The sequence below is a fragment of the Gymnodraco acuticeps genome, unplaced genomic scaffold (genome assembly GCF_902827175.1).
Source record: "Gymnodraco acuticeps unplaced genomic scaffold, fGymAcu1.1, whole genome shotgun sequence".
Lineage (NCBI taxonomy): Eukaryota > Metazoa > Chordata > Actinopteri > Perciformes > Bathydraconidae > Gymnodraco > Gymnodraco acuticeps.
In genome coordinates this window covers 139,818-160,952 of record NW_022990743.1, presented here as the reverse complement: position 1 = coordinate 160,952, position 21,135 = coordinate 139,818, and the positions used below count along the sequence as shown (strand labels likewise).

Sequence of the window (21,135 nt, the reverse complement as noted above, 5' to 3'; positions counted from 1 at the left end):
TGCAAGGGCAAAAAAGGTTTGAAGATGGTACACAAACAAATGGATTAATTGTACTTTCTTTGTTCCGTTTAATGAGGGAAAATATATTGATATATTGGTAAACCACCCCAAAAATAACACAATTCACTTTTCAGAGGCGTGTTACTGTTTTGTCTATGGCTTGCAAGAAAATAGCTTCATGCATTTCTATGGAGCATTTTAGGCATTTAATCACAGCCTGAAGGTAAAATCAAACCCTGCCAAGTCTAATGTGAAGGTCACTAAGTTGATTCCAGCCCTCTATGTTGGAGGGGCGGGCGGTTTTAGGAGGGGGAGGTGAGGTTTACAACCCTCTGCTTTCCAGCTAAAGTCTCCGGGGAGTATCGAACTACCACGTCTGCAGCGGTGAGAGAGGGGAAGAGGAGAGGGGATCAAAATAAGCCGACTAGAGGGTAGAGAAGACAGGACAGCGAGGAGTAAAGTCTGCCTCACGAAAACAAAGTCGGCTGCAACATCTGGAGTAAAGTGCAAGCTCAATTTGGACATAAAATACGCACAGGCTGCAGCTCCCGAGCCCCTCCTTCAGACTTCCTGCTCCCGAGAACGTCTGATAATTTGGTTAAACTTCCCCAACACGCAAGAAAAATGCACAGACTGGACAAATACCTCTCGTGGTTTAGGTAACTTAAGTGATACGTTGTGAAGACACACATCTTCTGGAAACGCGTTTTGAGCTTTGCGCAAAGTCTATCGTGGTCACGCCGTTTTCGTTTATGGGACACGTTTTTCACAATGTTTTGACAAATAGCAAGGTGAATATTGCGCAAACTGTTACAGGAAGATCTGTGCGTTTTTGATTAGTTTTTTTGGAGAGACGAGTGATGGCACCAGAGCTCAAATCGCTTATCCGACTGCTGCTGCTTGCGGTGGCGTGGGAGCTGAGCGCACAGGGAGCGACGGAGCGACAAGTCAATCCACAGGTGAGGAGTACAGGCAACGGTGGACAAAATGTCCTTAATATAGAGGGGTAAAGCTATACAGAATTATAGTTAGGCTAGATAAATGAATCCAGAATCAAGGAATGAAGCCAGACAAAGAAATAGTCAGCTCAATAGTCCAAAATCAAGGTAGGCCTATAGATTTAGGGATACAATGATACTGGGTTTGGGAACAAATTCAGATAAATAAATCCAGTTTCAAGGAATAAAGTATGATACATAAATCCATAGTTCGGGAACAGAGTCATATGAATACATTAAGAATCAATCTAAGTGAGATAAATAATTACAGAGTTTAGGGATATAGAAACAAAATGACTAGAGCTATAAAACCAGCTACTTAAAAAAATAGATCAAAAATAGGTAAAACCTGATAAATAAATCAAAAGATGTGGAAGAAAGATTTAGTAAGGAATCTAGAAAAAGCAAATAAATATACATTATATTTCTGTTACTGACTTTTTTCTCTCTCTTATATAGATCATTTAAATATATCTGAAATATTTTTATATTATTTGTGGACTCTATTACAGATGTGTTTATATTTAAACATTGTCTGATTTTATTATGTCTATATACTATTATTATTATTATTATTACATGTTTGTATTTATCTATCTATCTACCTCTCTCTCTATCTATCTACCTACCTATCTATACAGTAAGTGTTCAGTTAGAAACAAATATTAAATGATGAGTGACTGGGAAATGTAAATCTAAATCCCATATTTTCTGAATGGAAAAAAACTAATTTGATTTGACAAGCCTGCACATAATATATATACACTGGTTTTGTTTATGACTGGCATTTAGCCTTTGTTTAAACTCAGAATGTTATAGTCATTTCAACAGTTGCCTGTAGTTGGCTCAGGGATATGGGAAGGGCTGTGACCCTGGGTTAGAGGAAGCAGCCCATAATGATGATAGCGCTCGTGAAAACACTGAGAAATGCTGAGAGGGCAAAAAACAGGAGGGCTAGAGGAAAAAAAGCAAATGAGGAAAAATGCATGAGTTTGTATTGTGGTTGGGGCAGAGACATTTTCTGTGGGGATGGAGGGGGGATTGATAGCTGTGGGTACAGTTATATCAGAGGGCTGGGGAGATGTAATTGTTGACATCTGTCCTGAGTTATGGCTCAGCGGACTGGGGGAGGTGCTTTCACAATCTGAGAGGTTCTGCAGCATCTCGGCCATGGTCAGCTGAGGAAAAACAACTCCTTGAACTCTGGTTCTGAACATTAAAGACTTCCAATAACCCACTGAGCAGAGACACCAGCTAAGTGCTGTAGATCAGGGACTTTTAGAGACTGTTCCTCTTCTTTTCTGTTCTGCCCTTTTAAGTCTAATTTGTTCTGTCTGCGGTATCAACCATCCTCACATGCCAAAGCCAGTGAAGCATTAGGAAGTTCTGTTTATGTTGCAGGAATAGACATTGTTATGTTACCCCTACACACCTGCTTCCTTATGTATCACCATATGTGTGTGTGCAGTGTGTTTGAAAAGGGTACAAAGGGAGCAAAGAGGCCTAAACGTCTATCTTTTTTAAAAGTTATGTTTAAATACTAGACAACAATCAACTCCAAGTTACTAATATGTTCTGATGATGTTAAACGGGTTGGTTCCATCAGTAATAGTTCTAAACCGTGGACAATGTAGGCCTTCATTTTCCAATGAGAATCAATTTAGTATTACACAGAAATGTACTTTTCTGAGTAATACTAATGAGTTGTTTCTAAAGTAGGCTAGCATGAATTAAGCTAGTGGCTATACCAGGGATGCAAATAGAATATTAGATGTGCTAACAATCAAACGTCAGTTAGTTGTTTTAGAAAATGACGCTTCACAAACCCTTTCTTTACAATAACTGCATCTAAACAATGCTTTCACTTAAATTGGTGGCCTCCCTTTGATGCTTTTCAACAAGTGACCAGACAAGTTCCGAATGTATTTTCTGGCAAGTCATGCTTAACAAATTCTAGGCTTCAATGGCAGACTCAAATAAGATGAGGCAGATCTAGCACTTCAAACAAATGATTTCAGCAAAAATAGCAGCCGGAAATGTGAGAATGGAAGAAAGTCATACATTTTCTTATTGCTTTGATCAAATTTGTATAGAAGATTGCACTAAAGTGCATGGGCAGGCTTGGCAGGAAGTGCCCTGGAAAATGTGTTGGTTCAATACGTTTATGTTGATATAGTGATACACCTCATATGACATTTACTGTGTGAAACCACTGCTGGCTGTGTTTATATTTAAACAGGGGATGTTTGTGAAATGTTGCTCCCACTAACCCACAAGCTACTAGTATCAGTTCCCAGTTCTGCCCTTCAGTAGGTTGTGTTTTAATTAAGAGTAAGTCTAATTAGGTCAACGGCTACGTGTTGGTGGGATGAACAGTCGGGGATTGGAGGATGCAGAGGCTATGTCCTGTGGTCTGTGGTAGAGACAGGAAGTAGGCAGTGGGCTTTTGTTTCACTGCTAAAAACACTTTGGTGTGTCAGCAACCACCTGCAAGTGGCACACACACACACACACACACACACACACACACACACACACACACACACACACACACACACACACACACACACACACACACACACACACACACACACACACACACACACACACACTACTACTACTACTACTTGAATATGTGCACATATTTGCTTCTAGCCACACAGAATGGCTAGAAGCTGAGGTCATTGGCTCCAGAGAAGCATAAATGGACATGAAATTAGATGATAAAGGCAAAGCAGGGAAGACAGTGAGGAGGCTGTTGGTGACTAGAAAGGAAGGCATTGTGGCAATGGGAGTGATGCAATCTGGGAAAAGGACAGTCGTAAAATGAATCAATTATCCAGTACAGGATGTAAATCATAGCTGACGTGCACACATCCTGTATGAATATTGGTCTCTTATTCCTTGTGCTGCAAAATAAAATTGGCATTGATTTAAAAAAGATTGGTCAAACAAGTAACTTTATGTATGTACTATTAGTGGAAGAAAGGAGGAAGGAAGGAAGGATGGGTTTGTAGTTTTCAGACAAAGTAACATCCCATAAATCACCAGTGGGTGGCCTGACGGCAGCCTCCCTGAGGAATAATGTGAGGTGTTACAGGAAATAAGGTAATACCCTTAGTCATTTCCTGTTCATAAAGGAAGCAAGCAATGAGCCAAAATTCAGGGAGGCTTAATCCTGCCATTGAGGTTTGCTTGGGATTGCCCTATCGCTCAAATGACATTGGCAGAGATGATTAGTGTTCCACTCTTGTGTCACCGGCTCTTATTGTAGTTGGCTGGAAAAAAGGTTGTTTTAATAGACAGCAGCTGGTGTCATTAACACACAAATGTGCCCACACACACACACACACACATATATATGTATACATCACTTCAGGGGACATTACATTGACTTACATGCATTTCCTGGAGACTTATCCTAACCTTAACCTTAACCAACACATGCCTAACCCTTACCCTTAACCTTACCCTTACCCTAAACAAGTCTTCACCCTAAAATTAATGATTCCCCTCATGGGGACCTCCAATTTGTCCCCATAAGGGAGGTGAGTCCCCACACGTGACTGTGTAAACAGATTTAGGTCCCCACAAGTATAGTAATGCTAGGCCACACACACACACACACACACACACACACACACACACACACACACACACACACACAAACAAAGACCGTTCTACATGTGTGTTGGGGAGCTCCTTGCCAGATAGGTCAGCATCATCATAACTATCTTCCTAGAAGAAAAGCAATAGCCTCCGGCAAATGTTCATAAGACATAAAGAATTTGAAAAGATTGACTTTACAGTGTTACCCTGAATAAACCTACGCAGTAACTCACACAATAACAAGACAATAACTAGCTGTTGCAAGTGTAGTGGGAGTACACATCTGATTAAATACTTTGAATGTGTAATGAAGAGCTGTGTGTGTGCTGTATATGCCTTAGTTGGACTCCCTTCACTGTCAACCAACGTTTTTTTCCCCATTAGTACTCACCAAACGGAACAACTGACGTTCTCTCAAATGTAATCTCTTTTTTCTCCCTCTGTCACCCTGTACAAAATGAGGACTCTGCCACCCGACATACATAGCAACCGTTGTTTGATTCTTGTGGATCTTCCATTAAACAATAAACTCACTTCGATGCATACGAGCGGTCAGCGCCCTTTACCTCAAAGTCCTGGATTCCTTCCTAAAAGTACCTTTGCTCTGTGCTTCTCTCTGTCTATGAATATACATCTGTGGACTAACACACACTTTTGCTTATGCAGCAGTTTTAAAAGTTTTACATCAGGTATTCTCAGCCTGGGTTACTTTAGCAGTTGCCAGGCGGTAAGCCTATGTGGAAAGACGTGGCATAGATGTGATGGATAAACTGCAAAAAAAGTCAGATTAAACTGTACTAAAATATGAAATAGTAAACATACAGCTATGAATTTATGGTAGAAACTGTAAGCTTAAAGGTGGGGTAGGTAAGTTTGAGAAACCGGCTCGAGATACACTTTTTGTTATATTCCATGGAATGCTCTTAACATCCCGATAGCAATGAATATCTTAATATCTTGTGCTTTGACAAAAAATCCATAAAAAAATGTCATCTGTGGAAGCCGTAGTACTGTAAAAAGCACGACCAATTATTTTAGCCGGCCCGGCTAAAATAACTGGATGGCCTACCTGCCTGTCAGCTTTCCATCTGTGCACAAACTTATCTCGTGCCCTCATTGGTCATGTGCGCGTTCGTGTGTGTTGGAGGAGGGGCTCTACAAGGAAGTGGCAGATTTTCTCCGGTTGTGTATTTTCAAATTCTAGCTCACTCGAGCTGGTTTCTCAAACTTACCTACCCCACCTTTAAAGAAATGGATAAACATAGTTAAGAGTAATGGAATAACTGTTGAAAAATTGGCTACTGTAAAAGTAATGGAGAAACAGTATAAATGGTAACTCTAAATGAATGGATTAACATTTCGCTAGCTTCAAGTATTGGATAAATTGTTAAAATCGAAAAGTAATGGAATAACAATTAAAGTAGTTAGCTAAACGTAATAGATCAAGGGTTGAGATAAATAGCTAAACGCAATGGAAAGACGGTTGGAGTATTAATGCATACATCATTATGGTCAATAAAAGGGGTATATGAGTATATCAGACAAGGCTGTGAAGGTACAACTTACGAAGGAGCTTGGGAACCACTGCTCTACATTAAAGGACTGTATTAGCTTAGGCTCTCATCTCCTATGCCACAGTAAACACTGACCATTTCCTCTTCCTGCCACTGCTTTAGTTAGTCAGGCCATTAGTGTGGTCAAAAATAGTAGAGTACGAAGTGAATGAGACTTTGTCAAGTCACCTCAGGGACCCATGAAACAGGCGTGGGAGCATTCAAGTTAAAACAAGTGTTCAGTGTCACTCAACAGCAGGCTTTTGACTGGGCTGAGGGCAATGTTAGTTATGTAGAAAAACAAAACAGTGGATATGAAAAAGAGGAGAATAAGGTTTCAAGAGCAATCAAATCAACCCTTTTTCTTATATTCATAGTGTAACACATTCTGAGATGCTAAAGTTGGCATTTGACTCTCCCGCTGCAGTGTATGTGCTGGAACAGTGGGAAACACTGAGTCTTTATGTGTCCAGTGGAGCTCCACGGGTGAGTCAGAACCAGAGAAGGGCTCATTCAGGGGTGAAGTCTAAATACTGAGACCTCCATGTCTCCAAGGGAGAGAGAGATTAGACCTTCAAGGGCCTCCAAAATGCCATTCAGCCATTCACTCCTGCCCAACTTCATGTATAGTCATGCGTGAATATAAACGTACAGACCTGAGCACCTAGTCAGACAACATGTGTCAGCACTACTCGCACACATTTGCTCTGTACTGTACATTGTAGGTGGAAAAAGGCTGAAACCAAGCAATGAAACAAGTTGTGACTTCATTGTATTTAGCAACGTTTAGCAGATGGGCTATACAGCAATAATTAAGTTGCTCTGGGTGTGGTTGTTCATAAGTATTTACCCTCAAGTCTCCGGGTTTTCCATAAGAGAGGGATGAGGATTAAGAGAAGAGAAGGGGTGGAGCGACAATTATAGAGACAGAGACATGGACGTGGGGGGAAGAGTTTGACTTTGAGGTTTGGATGCACCGAGGAAGAAATTCCCAGTTAAATGACTGCCTGACGCTGCTGCTCCACTGGAGACATCGGCTGAGGTTGCCCAAGGCCTGAGTCTCACCCTGGGACACTCCCTAGCTTTCTCGTTTCAATGCCCTCCACAGCACAAACATCCACTTTGCACATATGTTTTTTAATCAGGACTATGCAAAACAGATGACAATAAGTTACGTCCCATCAAGTCCTAGCGTGCAAGAAAGGAATCAAACACATCCTACAAGTGCATAACAAGCTCACAACGTGACTGTACAGCAGAATATCAAAGCAGTCTCAGTTTTCACTGCGCTCACAATAGCTTCAGTGTTGTTTTTCAGCTCTGGCTTGAGAGGGAAAGAGTTAAGGAGAAGCTGAGTGGGAGAGGTGCTGAGCGAAGCCGCTGGCCCAGGTCCAGACGTCAGACCAGCACCGCAGTGAAATGGGTTTCTAGGGGAAAGTAAGGTCAACCTAACCTGAGATAGAAAGATATTGATGCTTGAAGAACTCAGGCCTCATAATATGTTCTTGAAGGGATTCAAACTAATGTTCTTTTCAAGTACAAACTCAACAACTGGGATGAGTTCAGGTATAGGTGTTGCAGTGAAACACAAACAAGTAGCTAAAGAATGATTTCAATGTAGAAACTGTAGTTAATCTTTAACTCTCTGAGGGGGATTTCCTGGTTCAGTTTCTGCCTCACAGGGTTTTTTTGTTGAAACCTGAACTGTATTAGTCAGAAGCCTCTTCTGGGCCTAAGCTTGGCTTTTTTTCTTTCGTGTTTACCTTAGTTTCATATATGGTCTTCAGTGGAGAGCACACTGTTGAAGGCTGGACAGCTTCTGTGTTTAGTCATTAAATGGAGACATGCCAGGTGCTTGAAATTATGTTGTTGACTGTCCAAATGTCCACAATTCAAAACACACGACAATGTAATTCCAGAGCTTATTTTTGCCGTCAGTGTGGAATGTGTTGTTGCTGCAGTTGTATAAAAATGTCCTGAATTTGTAGCCCCTGTAACATATTATCAACATCATACCAAGTATCCCTTATCTAGAACTCTGGTGAGGTAAGACTTGTTTACGACGGTTTCTAATTTCTAAAAACCTTTTTTCTTCTCCTTACTGAAACTGGAGTGTTGTTGGGTTTATTTTGCAATATTTCTTATGACTCACACTGTTGTCTCCTTTTTTTAATGTGTTTTAAAGACATGGCTGCAGCAGTATGGTTACCTGCCCCCGGGGGACATGCGAGCCCACTCCCTCCGCTCCCCTCACTCCGTCACCTCGGCTATCAGCGCCATGCAGAAGTTCTACGGCCTCACCGTCACTGGCACCTTTGACCCCAACACAATCGAGTGAGCACACAGCTTTATTCTAACAGGGTCACCTACAGGTCAAAGATCAAAATAAAACTAGTTATTCTTACCCTGTTTTGAGTGGACTGTCTTGTCTTTGGCAGGGCCATGAAGCGACCGCGCTGTGGAGTGCCAGATAAGTTTGGTGCTGAGTTGAAAAGCAACCTGAGGAAGAAGCGATACGCCATCCAGGGCCTGAAGTGGGGCAAGAATGAAATCACTTTCTCGTAAGTCAGCAATGTGTGCTGCAGAAGCATGATGGATCAGTACTAAACGCTATTGTTTACACTAAAGTTTTGCTTAATTTTATCTTTGTCTAAATATGTTTCTATGTGCCTTACCTTTCTCACACCCTCCCCCTCCCCCTCACACACCCACACAATGACATACTTTACAGTATTCAGAACTACACCCCTAAGGTGGGTGAGTACGAGACCAATGAAGCCATCAGGAAGGCCTTCAAGGTGTGGGAGAGCGTCAGCCCGCTACGTTTCCGGGAGATCCCCTACAGTCACATACGGGACAAGGTGGAAGAGTTTGCCGACATCATGCTCTTCTTCGCCGAGGGTTTCCACGGTGACAGCAGCCCGTTCGATGGGGAGGGGGGCTTCCTGGCACATGCCTATTTCCCCTCTAGTGGTATCGGTGGGGACACCCACTTTGACGCAGCTGAGCCATGGACAATCGCAAACAAGGATCTGTATGGTGAGGCTTTGTTAAATCTATGTCGAAACTGACGTTTTGATACATGTTTTTAGTGATTATCCTAAAACTGATGACACAAATGTTGGGAGTAACTGCTTATTTTAGGAGTCAGGACTTTGCTGTCGTGGGCAAAACACGAGCATCAACAAGTCCAGTCTTGCATCAGAACATTTGAAGGAGTTTATGCCCTGGGCTATGGAGAAGTGTTTATTTCTGGGAAACAGTAGACACACAGCTTTGTGCTGTCAGCTGTTTGACTGTGACACACAGTCAAACAGCTGTCATACGGTCATATTCTCATGACCAGCAGATGATTTATCTATTTTTTACTGATGTTCCAAGTATTTGTGTGCAATTGAGTCGCTTAAAATAGAGGAAACAGCAACATTTAGTCCTTTTAGTTCAGTTCTCATTGTCTCAAACTCCTCCAGTTTCACAACTCCATTACTTCAATTATTTTAAAAGTAAGTTAATATTAAATGGTGATTTGGTGTTTCAGGTAATGATCTGTTCCTGGTTTCGGTCCATGAACTGGGCCATGCTCTTGGTCTGGAGCACTCCAATGACCCTTCAGCCATCATGGCTCCATTCTACCAGTGGATGGAAACCGAGCACTTCGTACTTCCTGACGACGATCGCAGAGGCATACAGCAACTTTATGGTAGGTTATTGAACATTAGCTATCCAGATCACTATCAAAAAACTTGGTGTCCCTAACTTAAGAAATACATCAGCAGTTGAAAGGTAGAAGTAAATGTATCATTCCAATGATGCATGTGATCTTTAGTTTTCTCTCTGCTACAATCATCTATCAGCTCATTGGTGGATCATGACATTTCCTTTGGTCTAACAGGACCAACATTAGATGAGGTATAAAAGTGGAAATTAGGTCAACGCAAATCTTCGTTTTTGTTCATATAGGGTCTGGATCAGGCCCTCAGCCCCCCCCTGTATCAACTCGTGCGCCGAACCATGACCCTGACATTGAATATTCGCCAGACAAGCCTCACTTTGGCCCCAACATCTGTGATGGACACTTCGACACGATCGCTATCCTCAGAGGAGAAATGTTTGTGTTCAAGGTAAACACATACAACCTTTTTGGACTTGTGATAATGACAGTTAGTCTCGCAGGGGGTTAACATTTCTGTTTGCTCTTTCAGGATAAATGGTTCTGGAGAGTACGGAACAACCATGTTCTGGATGGATATCCAATGCCGATTGGTCACTTTTGGAGGGGACTGCCCACTCATGTGACTGCTGCTTTTGAAAGGGAAGATGGGAAATTTGTTTTCTTTAAAGGTAAATCTGGGTTCGGTATAATAATAAAAACATTTACAAGATTTCTCTTTTAAAAGCAATCCCAATCAAAAGGCATATCTTACAGTTATATCATATGTATGTGTACTTTCTGTCTTTTTCTCTCTCCAGGGGACAAGTATTGGGTGTTTACTGAATCAATTCTAGATCCTGGTTTCCCGAAGAACATAAAGGAAATGGGCACTGGACTTCCCAAGGACCGAATAGATGCTGGTCTCTTCTACACCCCCACTGGACAGACGTTTTACTTCAGAGCAAACAAGTTAGTCATCCGTGTGTGTGTGTGTGTGTGTGTGTGTGTGTGTGTGTGTGGTGTGTGTGTGTGTGTGTGTGTGTGTGTGTGTGTGTGGTGTGTGTGTGTGTGTGTGTGTGTGTGTGTGTGTGTGTGTGTGTGTGTGTGTGTGTGTGTGTGTGTGTGTGTGTGTGTGTGTGTGTGTGTGTGTGTGTGTGTGTGTGTGTGTGTGTGTGTGTGTGTGTGTGTGTGTGTGTGTGTGTGACATTCTGAAATTAAACTCTACTGGAATTTATAAACTTCTGATTGTAAGGAAAATCCATTTACGTCACCACCACCAAAAGACATGTTTGAATGTTGACCCTATACATTTTAAATGCTTGACTTATCCTAAATTACAAACCTGCATATAATTTCAACATTGAAAAAAAACCTTGGCGTACTTTAAAGCTTGCTAAGCCTCCCTATGTTTACATCATGGTCATTGTTATAAAACAGCTTGGTAAAGTGTGGTAGTCAGTGTTTACAGTGCAAACAGCCTCCCACATAATCACTGAGATTGCACGTGCTCTAAGACCAGGCAACGCTTTCATTCCTTGCCTTGGTGTTACCAGGTTTAGTATGACTGTTGGAAGAGTTTGCAACAATTAATCTCTCATATTTCTGCAGAAACACATTTTTGCAGCTCATTTTGTGGTCCAGCTGGTGGTTTAGTTCAGCAGAAACACATACACATAACCACGTTTTCAAGCTTTAGGGTTCAAGTGCAAGTCAAGTCTCAAATCATTCAAGGAAAGTCAATTCTATTTTGTGTAACATTTGATGTCTTTGAGGGTAAGTCCGGGCCAGGTCTTTAGTCACTCCAAGTCAAGTCCCTAGTCATGTGAACCAGGTCCAAATCAAGTCTCCAGTACTGCTAGAAAAGTCCAAGTCAGGGCTTTACAGGCAATTGTGAATATAGTTATGAATGTGTCGAACCAAGTCTAACACCTGTTTTGGACAGGTCCAGGTCAGGTCTCGAAAATAACTCAGGTTATGTAGAGTCAAATCTGTGCATGTGGAAGTCAAGTCTAAAGTCTGTCAGAACAAGTTTCAGTCCTTCACGGCAAATCAGATTCAAGTCTTGAGGTATTCAAGTCCAATTCTCTAGTGAAGTCCTTTGGGGCTCTGCATGAGACCATTAACCCCTCTAGCTGATCCTCTCTTAACCTTTCCTCTGTTATTCCTTGTTTAGATATTACCGTTTCAACGAAGACATGCGAAGCGTTGATGAGGGCTATCCAAAAGCTGTCAGTGTGTGGCAAGGAGTGCCTGACAATATCAAGGCAGCTTTCATGAGCAAAGATCAAGGTAAGGGGGGCCCGTATGATGTTACCGTGTTTTCTTTTCCACATCTGTACAAGTTGCTTTTCCTTTCAGTTCAGGTTTGTTTCTCACATTTCTTTCTTCCAACTCCTTAGAGCACACCTACTTCTACAAAGCCAACAAGTATTGGAAGTTTAACAACCAGGTGATGCGTGTGGAGCCCGGATATCCCAAATCAGCCCTTCGTGACTGGATGGGCTGTCCCAACGAAGACCCCAAGACTGATGGAGGCAAAGGCGGTGGCGGACACGACAAGGACAAGGAGAGGGAGAAGGACAAGGAGTGGGATGATAAGGACAGAACTAGAGATAGAGAGAGGGAAAGGGAGAGGGAGAGGGAAAGGGAAAGAGAGAGGGATAGGGGGACAGAGGTGGAGGAGGAGACGGAGGTGATCATTATTGAGAAGGAAGGGGTAGGTGGAGGCAGTGGAGCAGCGGCGGTAGTGTTACCGTTGTTCTTGTTGGTGTGTGTGATTGCGACGCTGGCTGCCTTGTTGTTTTTCCGTCGGTACGGTACCCCACGCAGACTGCTCTACTGCCAACGGTCTTTACTGGATAAGGTGTAGACGGAGGAGAAGGGGAAGGAGAGAGGAGGGAAAGAGAGGAAAGGAAGGAGAAAAAAAGTGGAAGGAAATGTTGAACACAGATAATGAGAGCAGAACAGAAAAAGTTAACACTGGAGAAAGAGCAGAAGGATAAGCACAAGACTCGCATTTTTAAATATTCGTACCACTGCCAGTTTCCTTTTGCTCAATCTCTCAACCACTCCATCCTTCCAGTTTTCCGCCTCCCTTCGGCCTCGGCCTCTCTCCTCGTGGTTACTGACGCCAGCTCTTTGCTGTTTGTTTAGCTTTTTTCAATGTCTTATTTTGAGTTTATGTCAGTGGTCAGTGTTTGTGTCCTTGTGAATTCCCGCTTCAAACCTGCATCTCCATGACGCCCATCCTAGCATGTTCCTTTAAGTATCAAAGAGCGTGTTTTATCGCTCTTTCCTCCCCCTTGTTAACTTGCACAAACTCACATTAAAACCACAATGGCATAGTCATTGTTTTCCTAGTCTTCCAGTAAAGTAACATGTCAGAGGCAGTACGGGCCATACAAGGGAAACAAAGCCAAAGCTTAAGTCCTTAAGAAGCATGAGATTCACTCATCAGAGTAAAGCAATAAATACGATTGTCTTTTCCTTTTTTATAGCAATGTCTTTAGTGCTGATTATTATAAATGATGTTGTCATTATTATTATGACTAATACTATTATTGTTGTTGTGTAAAGAATGTGTTTTTGTACATTGTCATTAAAAAGTCCTGCTGGACAGTGACATACAGTTTTGAAAATGGCCTTAATTTTATATGTGTGGGAACAGTGAACGGGGAAGGGGGTTATGTATTCTTGAAACTTGAATGTCTTTTCTTTTTTTTTTACCTTGAATCCATTTCAAATGAAAATAAATTGAAGATCTGAAAATGACTCCTTTTTGTCATTGTACTTGTTTACTGTTTCAAATCATGGTGTTACATTACTAATCAGGGGTTAAATTAACAACAATGATAATGATACTAGTGATACTGATAATGATTTAGTTTTCTTAATAACATTGTTTGTGTGTTCTTAACCACTTATATTCTTAAGCTTTTCATACAAAATAAAGTAATTTCAAATGACTTTCAGTGCTTTGATTTTGACTTAGTAGTTCACTAACTTTTTGCTCTTTGCACCATCTTTCTGTCAACTGCTTTGAGCTAAACTAGAGCACTCCCTTTAATGCAGTCATATTGTCACTTTCTGCTGTCACATATCCAGTTCTAACCTGGACTTTATCTCACCTATTGCTCGCTCATCCATTTAGTCTTACCCAGTCTTCCTGGACCTCCAGGTTTCTTGCTCCCCGACTGCACCACTCTGCGTTACTGGGGCTCGGAAACTGGCAGTCCAGAAACTGGATCGGAAAACACGGACTGGATCCAAAGCTTAAGTAGAAACAGGGATGAAGAAGATTGTGTAAAGCTGTTGCTGCACAGCAGGAAAACAAATCTCAGCTATACAATTCAAGAGAGTGTGTGTGTTCATGGGTTTCCATACTTATGAGGACCAACCATCCTTCACAAGAGTAGGAGATGAGAAAACGGACGCACAAATTATTTTCTTAGACGCAGAGGTTTTGGATTTAGGGATTGATAAGCAGTGAAGTGGTTAAACCTTTTGTTGTCAGTGAATTGTGGTCGATGCAGGTCCTCATAAGTACAGCAATACAAAATGCTCACATGCATGTTTTGCAAGGCTATAAATGTATTTATTTGTGCATTATCCACTGCTTATATGTACACACCCATCCAACATGAGCCAATAAAAGCTCAAACAGCAAACTCAGGCGTCTCTCTACTCCTTAATGATCTCACTAATGAACAACTGCCACACAGCCATTAAATTCCCTGTAAAGATGACTTACTGCAAGTGACGGAATGGATGGGGGGGGGGGGGGGGTCAGGGTCTCTAGGATATGTTATGATTACGGCAATGGGAGTTATGCAATGAAAATGATGAGGTATTTTCCTATTGTGCCATAAAGATTTAGGGCGCCCATTTGTCTCTACTTTGCAGCAGTGTTTTGAAGAGCCTGGGCTGGGGAGAGAAGTCACAAGGCAAGGGGAGGACGGAGTGAGGAGGGTTAAGTCACATTTGGATGCCAGAGATGGAGCAGAATTCCATGAACAACATCTGGAATTCCAACTGCATCATGTTGGCCAGTAACACAGCGGGACAGGGCGATGGGGGATGGGAGTTGGTTTGGATCTGTTTAATTAGCTTCATGTACTACATCAAAGTCACAATAAAAGGACATGTGAACAAATATCGTGCCTTTTTGGAGTTGTCTTTCTCCTCACAAGGTTCGAGTATGCGTCTTTGGGCATGTTTTGCTTACATTATCTCTGTGGCTCAGCCCTGGGTCACTGTTTGGTGTTTTCTGTCTTCCCCAGCTGATTCTGCAGAGTGAAGAAAAGATTCGCCTCAGCATAATTCTTCCCAAAGTCCTCTCCTTTCTCTGCGCTCTGTGTAACTGGAGACTTTTCTTCACTGTCTGCGAAATGACTCACTCCTTTTTTCACAAAAGCCTGACAAAAGACCACACCACATTGCCTCTCCCAGCCACCTCCACTCCTCTGGCCCTCACATTTCACCTAGAAAAAAAAAGAAAAAAAGAAGAAAAAATGAAACTGTAATTTCTAGTCATGGTTCTGATGCAACTGTCCACTTCCAAAAACAAAAACTCCTCCGTGCCAAGGCCTTACAACACATCCACTGACTAATCTCATCTCTCTGTCGTCATTGAACTCCAGTAAGCGGACGCCATTAACAAACTCCTTTTATGTTTCAATCTCTGCGCTGGACACTTCCTGTGCTTGTGTTTCAGTTGGCATGTGTAGCACTCAGGCTGATGAATGGAAACTTCCAAATAGGGGAAGTCCTGCTTTTGGCTATTGTGTCTCATAATAGCTGAGCTGGACATCATACTGTAATGGCAGAACAAACCGCAGAGATGTGAATGAGTAGTTTTCCCATTAAATAAGACTGAATGATTAACTGAGAAAGGCTAGTGTTGCACTCTGCCTGGCAACTAGGATGTGGGAAGGTGGAAGGGGGCATTTCTAGGGATCTGGTTAGCTTTTATATAGGTTACACATGGTTTTCATTTGCATCAGTTAAAGCTTTGCCACATCCTGCACCAAGCAATAAGACAACAAACAGGAACAGGGGATTTCTCTCCTGAGTCCATGTCTCTTACCCTGTCTCAACTAATGCTGAGGTGATGGGTTGCCTTTCGTTTGCACACATTGTAAGGAACGATATATTGCTTGTTCTTGTTTATCTGTGAAGAAAAAGCATACTCTCTGTGCCTGTTAAATGTCAGTTATGTTCAGACTGACAACCTGTAAGTTGTAACAAAAGCTTAAGGTAAAAACATGTTCTCCAAGCCCTTATCTGAGATTACCCTGATTATTGTCTGTTGACCACATTTGCGCATACGTAATATCCAAAAAACTCTAAGATGGATTGCCATAATATTTTCTACTGACCTTAATGACATGACAATGACCTTTGTGGTTTTAAAACAAGTTTCTCAAAGAATATTGGATGCATTGTCTTCTCATGAACTCATGTTCATTCAGGATGAATAGGAAAAAATTCCTACTTTTAATCTTACATCAGCATTTAAAGTGAAACTAGTCACATTCCCACCAGCCTCAGCATGTGGTTAGCATTCTCACACACTAAATTAAAGAAGGGGAACATGAAAAACACAATTTTAGCTAAACATTTCTTTAAGTATTATAACCATTTGTTTGCTAAAGAGCTTATATTTTACAAAATCCCAATAGCTTTTTGTCAAGGGAAACATTGCAAATTATTATTTACCTATTACACATCATTATACATATTACAAATATATTATACACAGTGCTGGGTGGTATACCGTTTCATACAGAATACTGTGAACTTTATACAGTATGATAAGAATTTTTCAAATACCACAATACCCTTGAAAAAGTGGCAAAGGGCGCTCAAGCGGTTGGCATCATGCTGGGGTTCAGCGCCTAGCTTAGTAGCACTAGCATAACATGTGAGTCAAGATGGACGCTGAAGAAAATGAGACTGGAGATGGAGATACATATGACACACAAGAATAACTTGTCCGGAGGTTTTGTGTATTCCAAAACTCTGACATGGACTAAACAAACATTTATTGCATATGTTGTCGAACTAAAATTGTTGCCCGAGAAAGTAACGCCAGTAATTTACAAGAATGTATGAAAATACGATCTGCTTCAACAAGTAACGCTGGTGAAATGTCTAAAGTACGGTTTTCGAGGGACTGCCGATAGGAAAAACGTATAAATGCAAATACATTTCTAATCATTGAAAAATAAATAGATACCGTGATAAACCGTGATACCGTTATAATTTGGAAAAATACCGTGATATGAGTTTTTTATCATGCCGCCCAGCTAGTTATACATTTCTCTTTTTGCTTTTATCACCGCCAAAGCTGATTTGATATGAACATTTGTGGTTTTAATAGCCGTCATAAACACTGCTGTGATATGCAGTCCCAGTCGAGTAATGAATATGAAAGATTAACTTTTTCACAGCAGATATTCTGATGGTCCTGAGCACAGGTGTGACCAATAACTCTAACGACCCCTCCATTTCATCAAAGGTTCTGTGAACCATAAATGGCCGTCGTTAAGGTTATTGATTGCACCTTTTAAGGCAGAGGTTTGCTCTCTTTTCATGTGCTTTGTTGTTCAATCATTGTTTTAAAACAGAGAAATGTTGACCTTAAAATGGTCCCACACACTCTGCGAGGTCTTAGAGCTGCTGCGCTCACAGACACACGGTTTATCTGTGGCTTGTTAAAGAGGGGGATCAATACCTAATGCTTTTTCCGTTAAGTCTGCATCTTATTTTTCCATCTAGTTCCACAGCTTTGGATGGAAAATAACTTCTCATTAGTTACACTTTTATTTTGTGAGCCCGACGTCCCAATCTCAGTTTTCTCAGTTTCATCGTCTATTTAACTGTTTGCTCAGTGATTTTTGTTTTCTTAGCCATGCAGTTTTGCCTGCGTTTGCCCCCCTTAGTTTGAGCCTACGTGCCTGCCTTTGTTAGACTTAACACAATGTCTGCACTTTGACTTGGGTGTGGTACAGTGGGAGAAGTCTCTTTTTCAATGTTGGAGGAGAGGGGTATTGTGTGGGAGAAAATAACACAGGTGCAAGGAAGTTCAGCACTCGACATTTCAACTTCTTTAGGTTAGTTTTTTTTCTCCAAATCCTTCTCATATGGCGTGGTTTCCCAAGGAGATGCTGATTCAGGCTCTCCAAGCCCTGCTACCCTCGCACTGACCCAGCCGTATCCGCAAGGAAACCCCCCTGCTTCGCTCAAGGCCTCAGGATATGGATATACCACAAGAGAGGAGCATCAAGAACCCCCCCCCCCCAACACACACACACACACACACACACACACACACACACACACACACACACACACACACACACACACACACACACACACACACACACACACCTCCTGTAGTCTGTTAATGAAGTATCACACAACTTAATGCTTGTTTTTTCTGTCTCTCTACCATCGCAACAAGTCACATCTGGTTTCCATAAGCACATACATGTCATCGCAAAGAAGAAGGGGGGGAGAGGGGAGGACTAAGCGAGGAGGGGGGAAGGGTGTGTATGAGAGTTTTGAACTTCAAGGAGTGGTAACACTGACAGTCAAGATATGCAGTCTTTCATCATCTTTCCGAACACGACGCAGGCCAGTTTTAAGTCAGTCAGAGATTCAAAGAAAAGATAAGTATCCATGTGTGAGAGCAAGTGGTGGACTCTTTGGTAAATAGGATTGAAAAAAAAACCTTCAAGTCAGTAAGAGCAACGTCAGTGAGCCATGCGGAGATCAGAAAGGCCACATCAGAGGTTGCCTTTGAAAGTGGAGCTCTGTGGGCCTCTGTGCTCAGTTCCTCGCAAGGCTGGACACAAAGACCTATGTGGTTACACCGAGGAGGGGAGGAGAGGAGGAGGAGGCGGACTGCTTACAGAGCGAAAACATATTGTTTTTACTGCCCACCCGTCAGCACGAGAGTGGACATGCTCAGCTGTTCACGGAGGCATTAACAAACGACCTGAACTCTGCACCTGGTCCACTGAGGTATTCCAGCTGGTACTGGCGGTACTACAAAACACCCTCACATGCGGAAACATTGTTTGTAGTCATCTCTTCATCTGCGCTATCTTTCTTGTCATGAGCTGACCAGAGAGAATCCTGGGTAAAGCTGCAGTAGGAGTTTTTCAGCTTTAGTGGAATTAGCTAAATACAAGTATTTTAAAGCTACTCTCTCACTCTATCAGAAAACCTGCTTTTATCCTCAGTAGAAAATGTTAAAATTGACATTCATGCCCGGAACAAACGTGTCTACATTAGTCGCAGGTTTTTATTAGCGATTGAAACACAACACCCGGATGGACACGCACATTTTCGGCCCTTTTGTCATGCGATGCTATGACTTGCATTAGCTTTGAAGTGAATATATAATGAAAATGCCAACAGGGATTTGGACAATAACTTATAACGTATAAGTTATTGAAGGCATAACTTAAGCATGCTCTTTTAAAGCCACCAGGATCCATTGACGGAAACAGTAACTTCATAGTAAAATAAACTTGATTTAAAGAAAAACAAAGTAAAAGTTATCAAAAATAACTTTGTAAGTATTTTTGCTGTTCCACAAATCACAGGCTCTGTTTTAAGAGTTTGTTAGAATGAGTGAATAAGCAACATGTGGAAGAAGCAAACACTATGGATAGACACTTTGGGGTTTCGATGAAGTCACTTCCTGTAAGGCAGGGATACATCGTATGAAAGCAGAGACAAATATGAATTTGATTCAAGTGTAAACAGATGGGGTCATGTGGGACAGGGTGTTTCAGTCTGAATCATTGGTGTTTACAGTCAACAGACAATGTAGTGTGCAATCTGTCAAGAATATCATCTTGGATCTCTTGATCCAGTTGCTGCCAGTCGCAAACTATAAGATTTAATTCATTTTGTTCAGAAATACATTTGATATTCGCAACCAACGTCACTTCTGTCCAAGGTAGACATACCAGTAATGGCTAGCAAAAGGTATTGTATTAGATGGCACTGGACTAACACCACAACGTTTCTGACCATTGGTTCAGTGTACTCAGTCTATTCTTTTAAAAACACAAAGAATCTGTTAAAGTTGGTGGAAATAACCGTAACATTCGGTCCAGGCAGCGGTTTTGGGTGGAAAAATACATGATAAACCAACTTTGCTCTACCTGGCCAGTGCTAAAGGGCAGACAAAGTTATCTAGATAAAAGTGCAGAGGGAATATTGTACTGGAATTTGTCAGGTTACCAGTTTTATGAGAAATAGTTAACGGTCTGCTGAATTTGGAAAAATGGGCAGTCGTTTGCTAAACAACTTTGTATATGTGAATGTTTCAGCTTGTTTCACTGGGAAGAACAAATCAGCAACAAATCAGGTGTGGCTGGGTTGTAGCAGAACTTTTAACCTACATTTTCCAATATTGCAGACTTTCAGTCAACTTGCTCCCTTTTACTGCAGTCCTGCTTTATAACCCTAACACACTGTCCTGTCTCACCACAATCTCTTCTGACTTTCAATTTGGCCAACACATCATCACTTTGCCCTAAACTTCAACCTCTAACTCCCCAGCACACGCAGACACGTGTATGCTTTTCTCCGCATGATTGCTTGATAAAACATTCATTAGCAGATGAAAGACAGAATCTTTCTCCGTGTTCTCATTCCACCTCCTCAGTTAGAAAATGTTCTTGTTGCCAGAGAGATGGCAGGGTGAAGGATTCACTTGTCCTCCCAGAGTCCAGACATCAGTTGCATCAGGGCAGAAAAATGTTCTGCTCAGCGACCATAGGGCTGTAATTACAGAGGAGCACTGCTGAGCTCTGCAGGATCAACGTCAAGCCCGGAGAGATGGAACAGAAGAGGGCGAATACAAGATGCTTCTCCTCCCCTATGGTATTTACAGCCGAGTGAAGGAAGGGAAGGTATCACTCCTGACTTGGAGGAAACCACAACAGTGCTAATGCACAAGGCTAATCACCTAGACATGACATTTAGGGGAAAGTTCTCCAATATAGGGATAGTGGAATGTTCTGCTGTATCCTGAATAAAGCATTATTTCCCTTAAAGTCCTAGTTTGTACTTGACTGGATAAAGTCATTCCGCTCTGGCCCCGGTCATGTGGTGTGACTGACATCTTGTGGATTATAAGTGTTACCGCAGATCTAAATGTGCTTGAACTTAAAACCCAGTAATTAGTTAGAAATTCAAATGTTTGCAACCAGACCAAATGAATAATTTCACTACAAATCTAATTAACAGGGAGAATGGGGGGGGGGGGGGGGGGGGGGGGGGGTAAAAAACGTCACAGTAA

At 41.8% G+C, this 21,135-nt stretch overlaps 1 protein-coding gene across 1 annotated transcript; it reads left to right on the top strand.

Moving 5' to 3' along the window:
- The first annotated feature begins 329 nt into the window (after positions 1-329).
- On the top strand, positions 330-13,583 carry mmp14b (matrix metallopeptidase 14b (membrane-inserted)). Its single transcript, XM_034232047.1, has 10 exons — positions 330-959; positions 8,346-8,494; positions 8,599-8,721; positions 8,892-9,199; positions 9,699-9,860; positions 10,121-10,281; positions 10,363-10,501; positions 10,631-10,781; positions 11,986-12,101; positions 12,212-13,583. The coding sequence occupies exons 1-10, from the start codon at positions 861-863 to the stop codon at positions 12,679-12,681; spliced, it is 1,878 nt and encodes a 625-aa protein (XP_034087938.1). The 5' UTR covers positions 330-860; the 3' UTR covers positions 12,682-13,583.
- Positions 13,584-21,135: the final 7,552 nt, after the last annotated feature.

Bases quoted from the DNA above. Each gene is read 5' to 3' on its own strand.
- mmp14b (XM_034232047.1), top strand. From the start codon at position 861: ATGGCACCAGAGCTCAAATCGCTTATCCGACTGCTGCTGCTTGCGGTG. The intron at 960-8,345 runs GTGAGGAGTACA...TGTGTTTTAAAG, and splicing joins AGCGACAAGTCAATCCACAG to ACATGGCTGCAGCAGTATGG. The intron at 9,200-9,698 runs GTGAGGCTTTGT...TTGGTGTTTCAG, and splicing joins CGCAAACAAGGATCTGTATG to GTAATGATCTGTTCCTGGTT.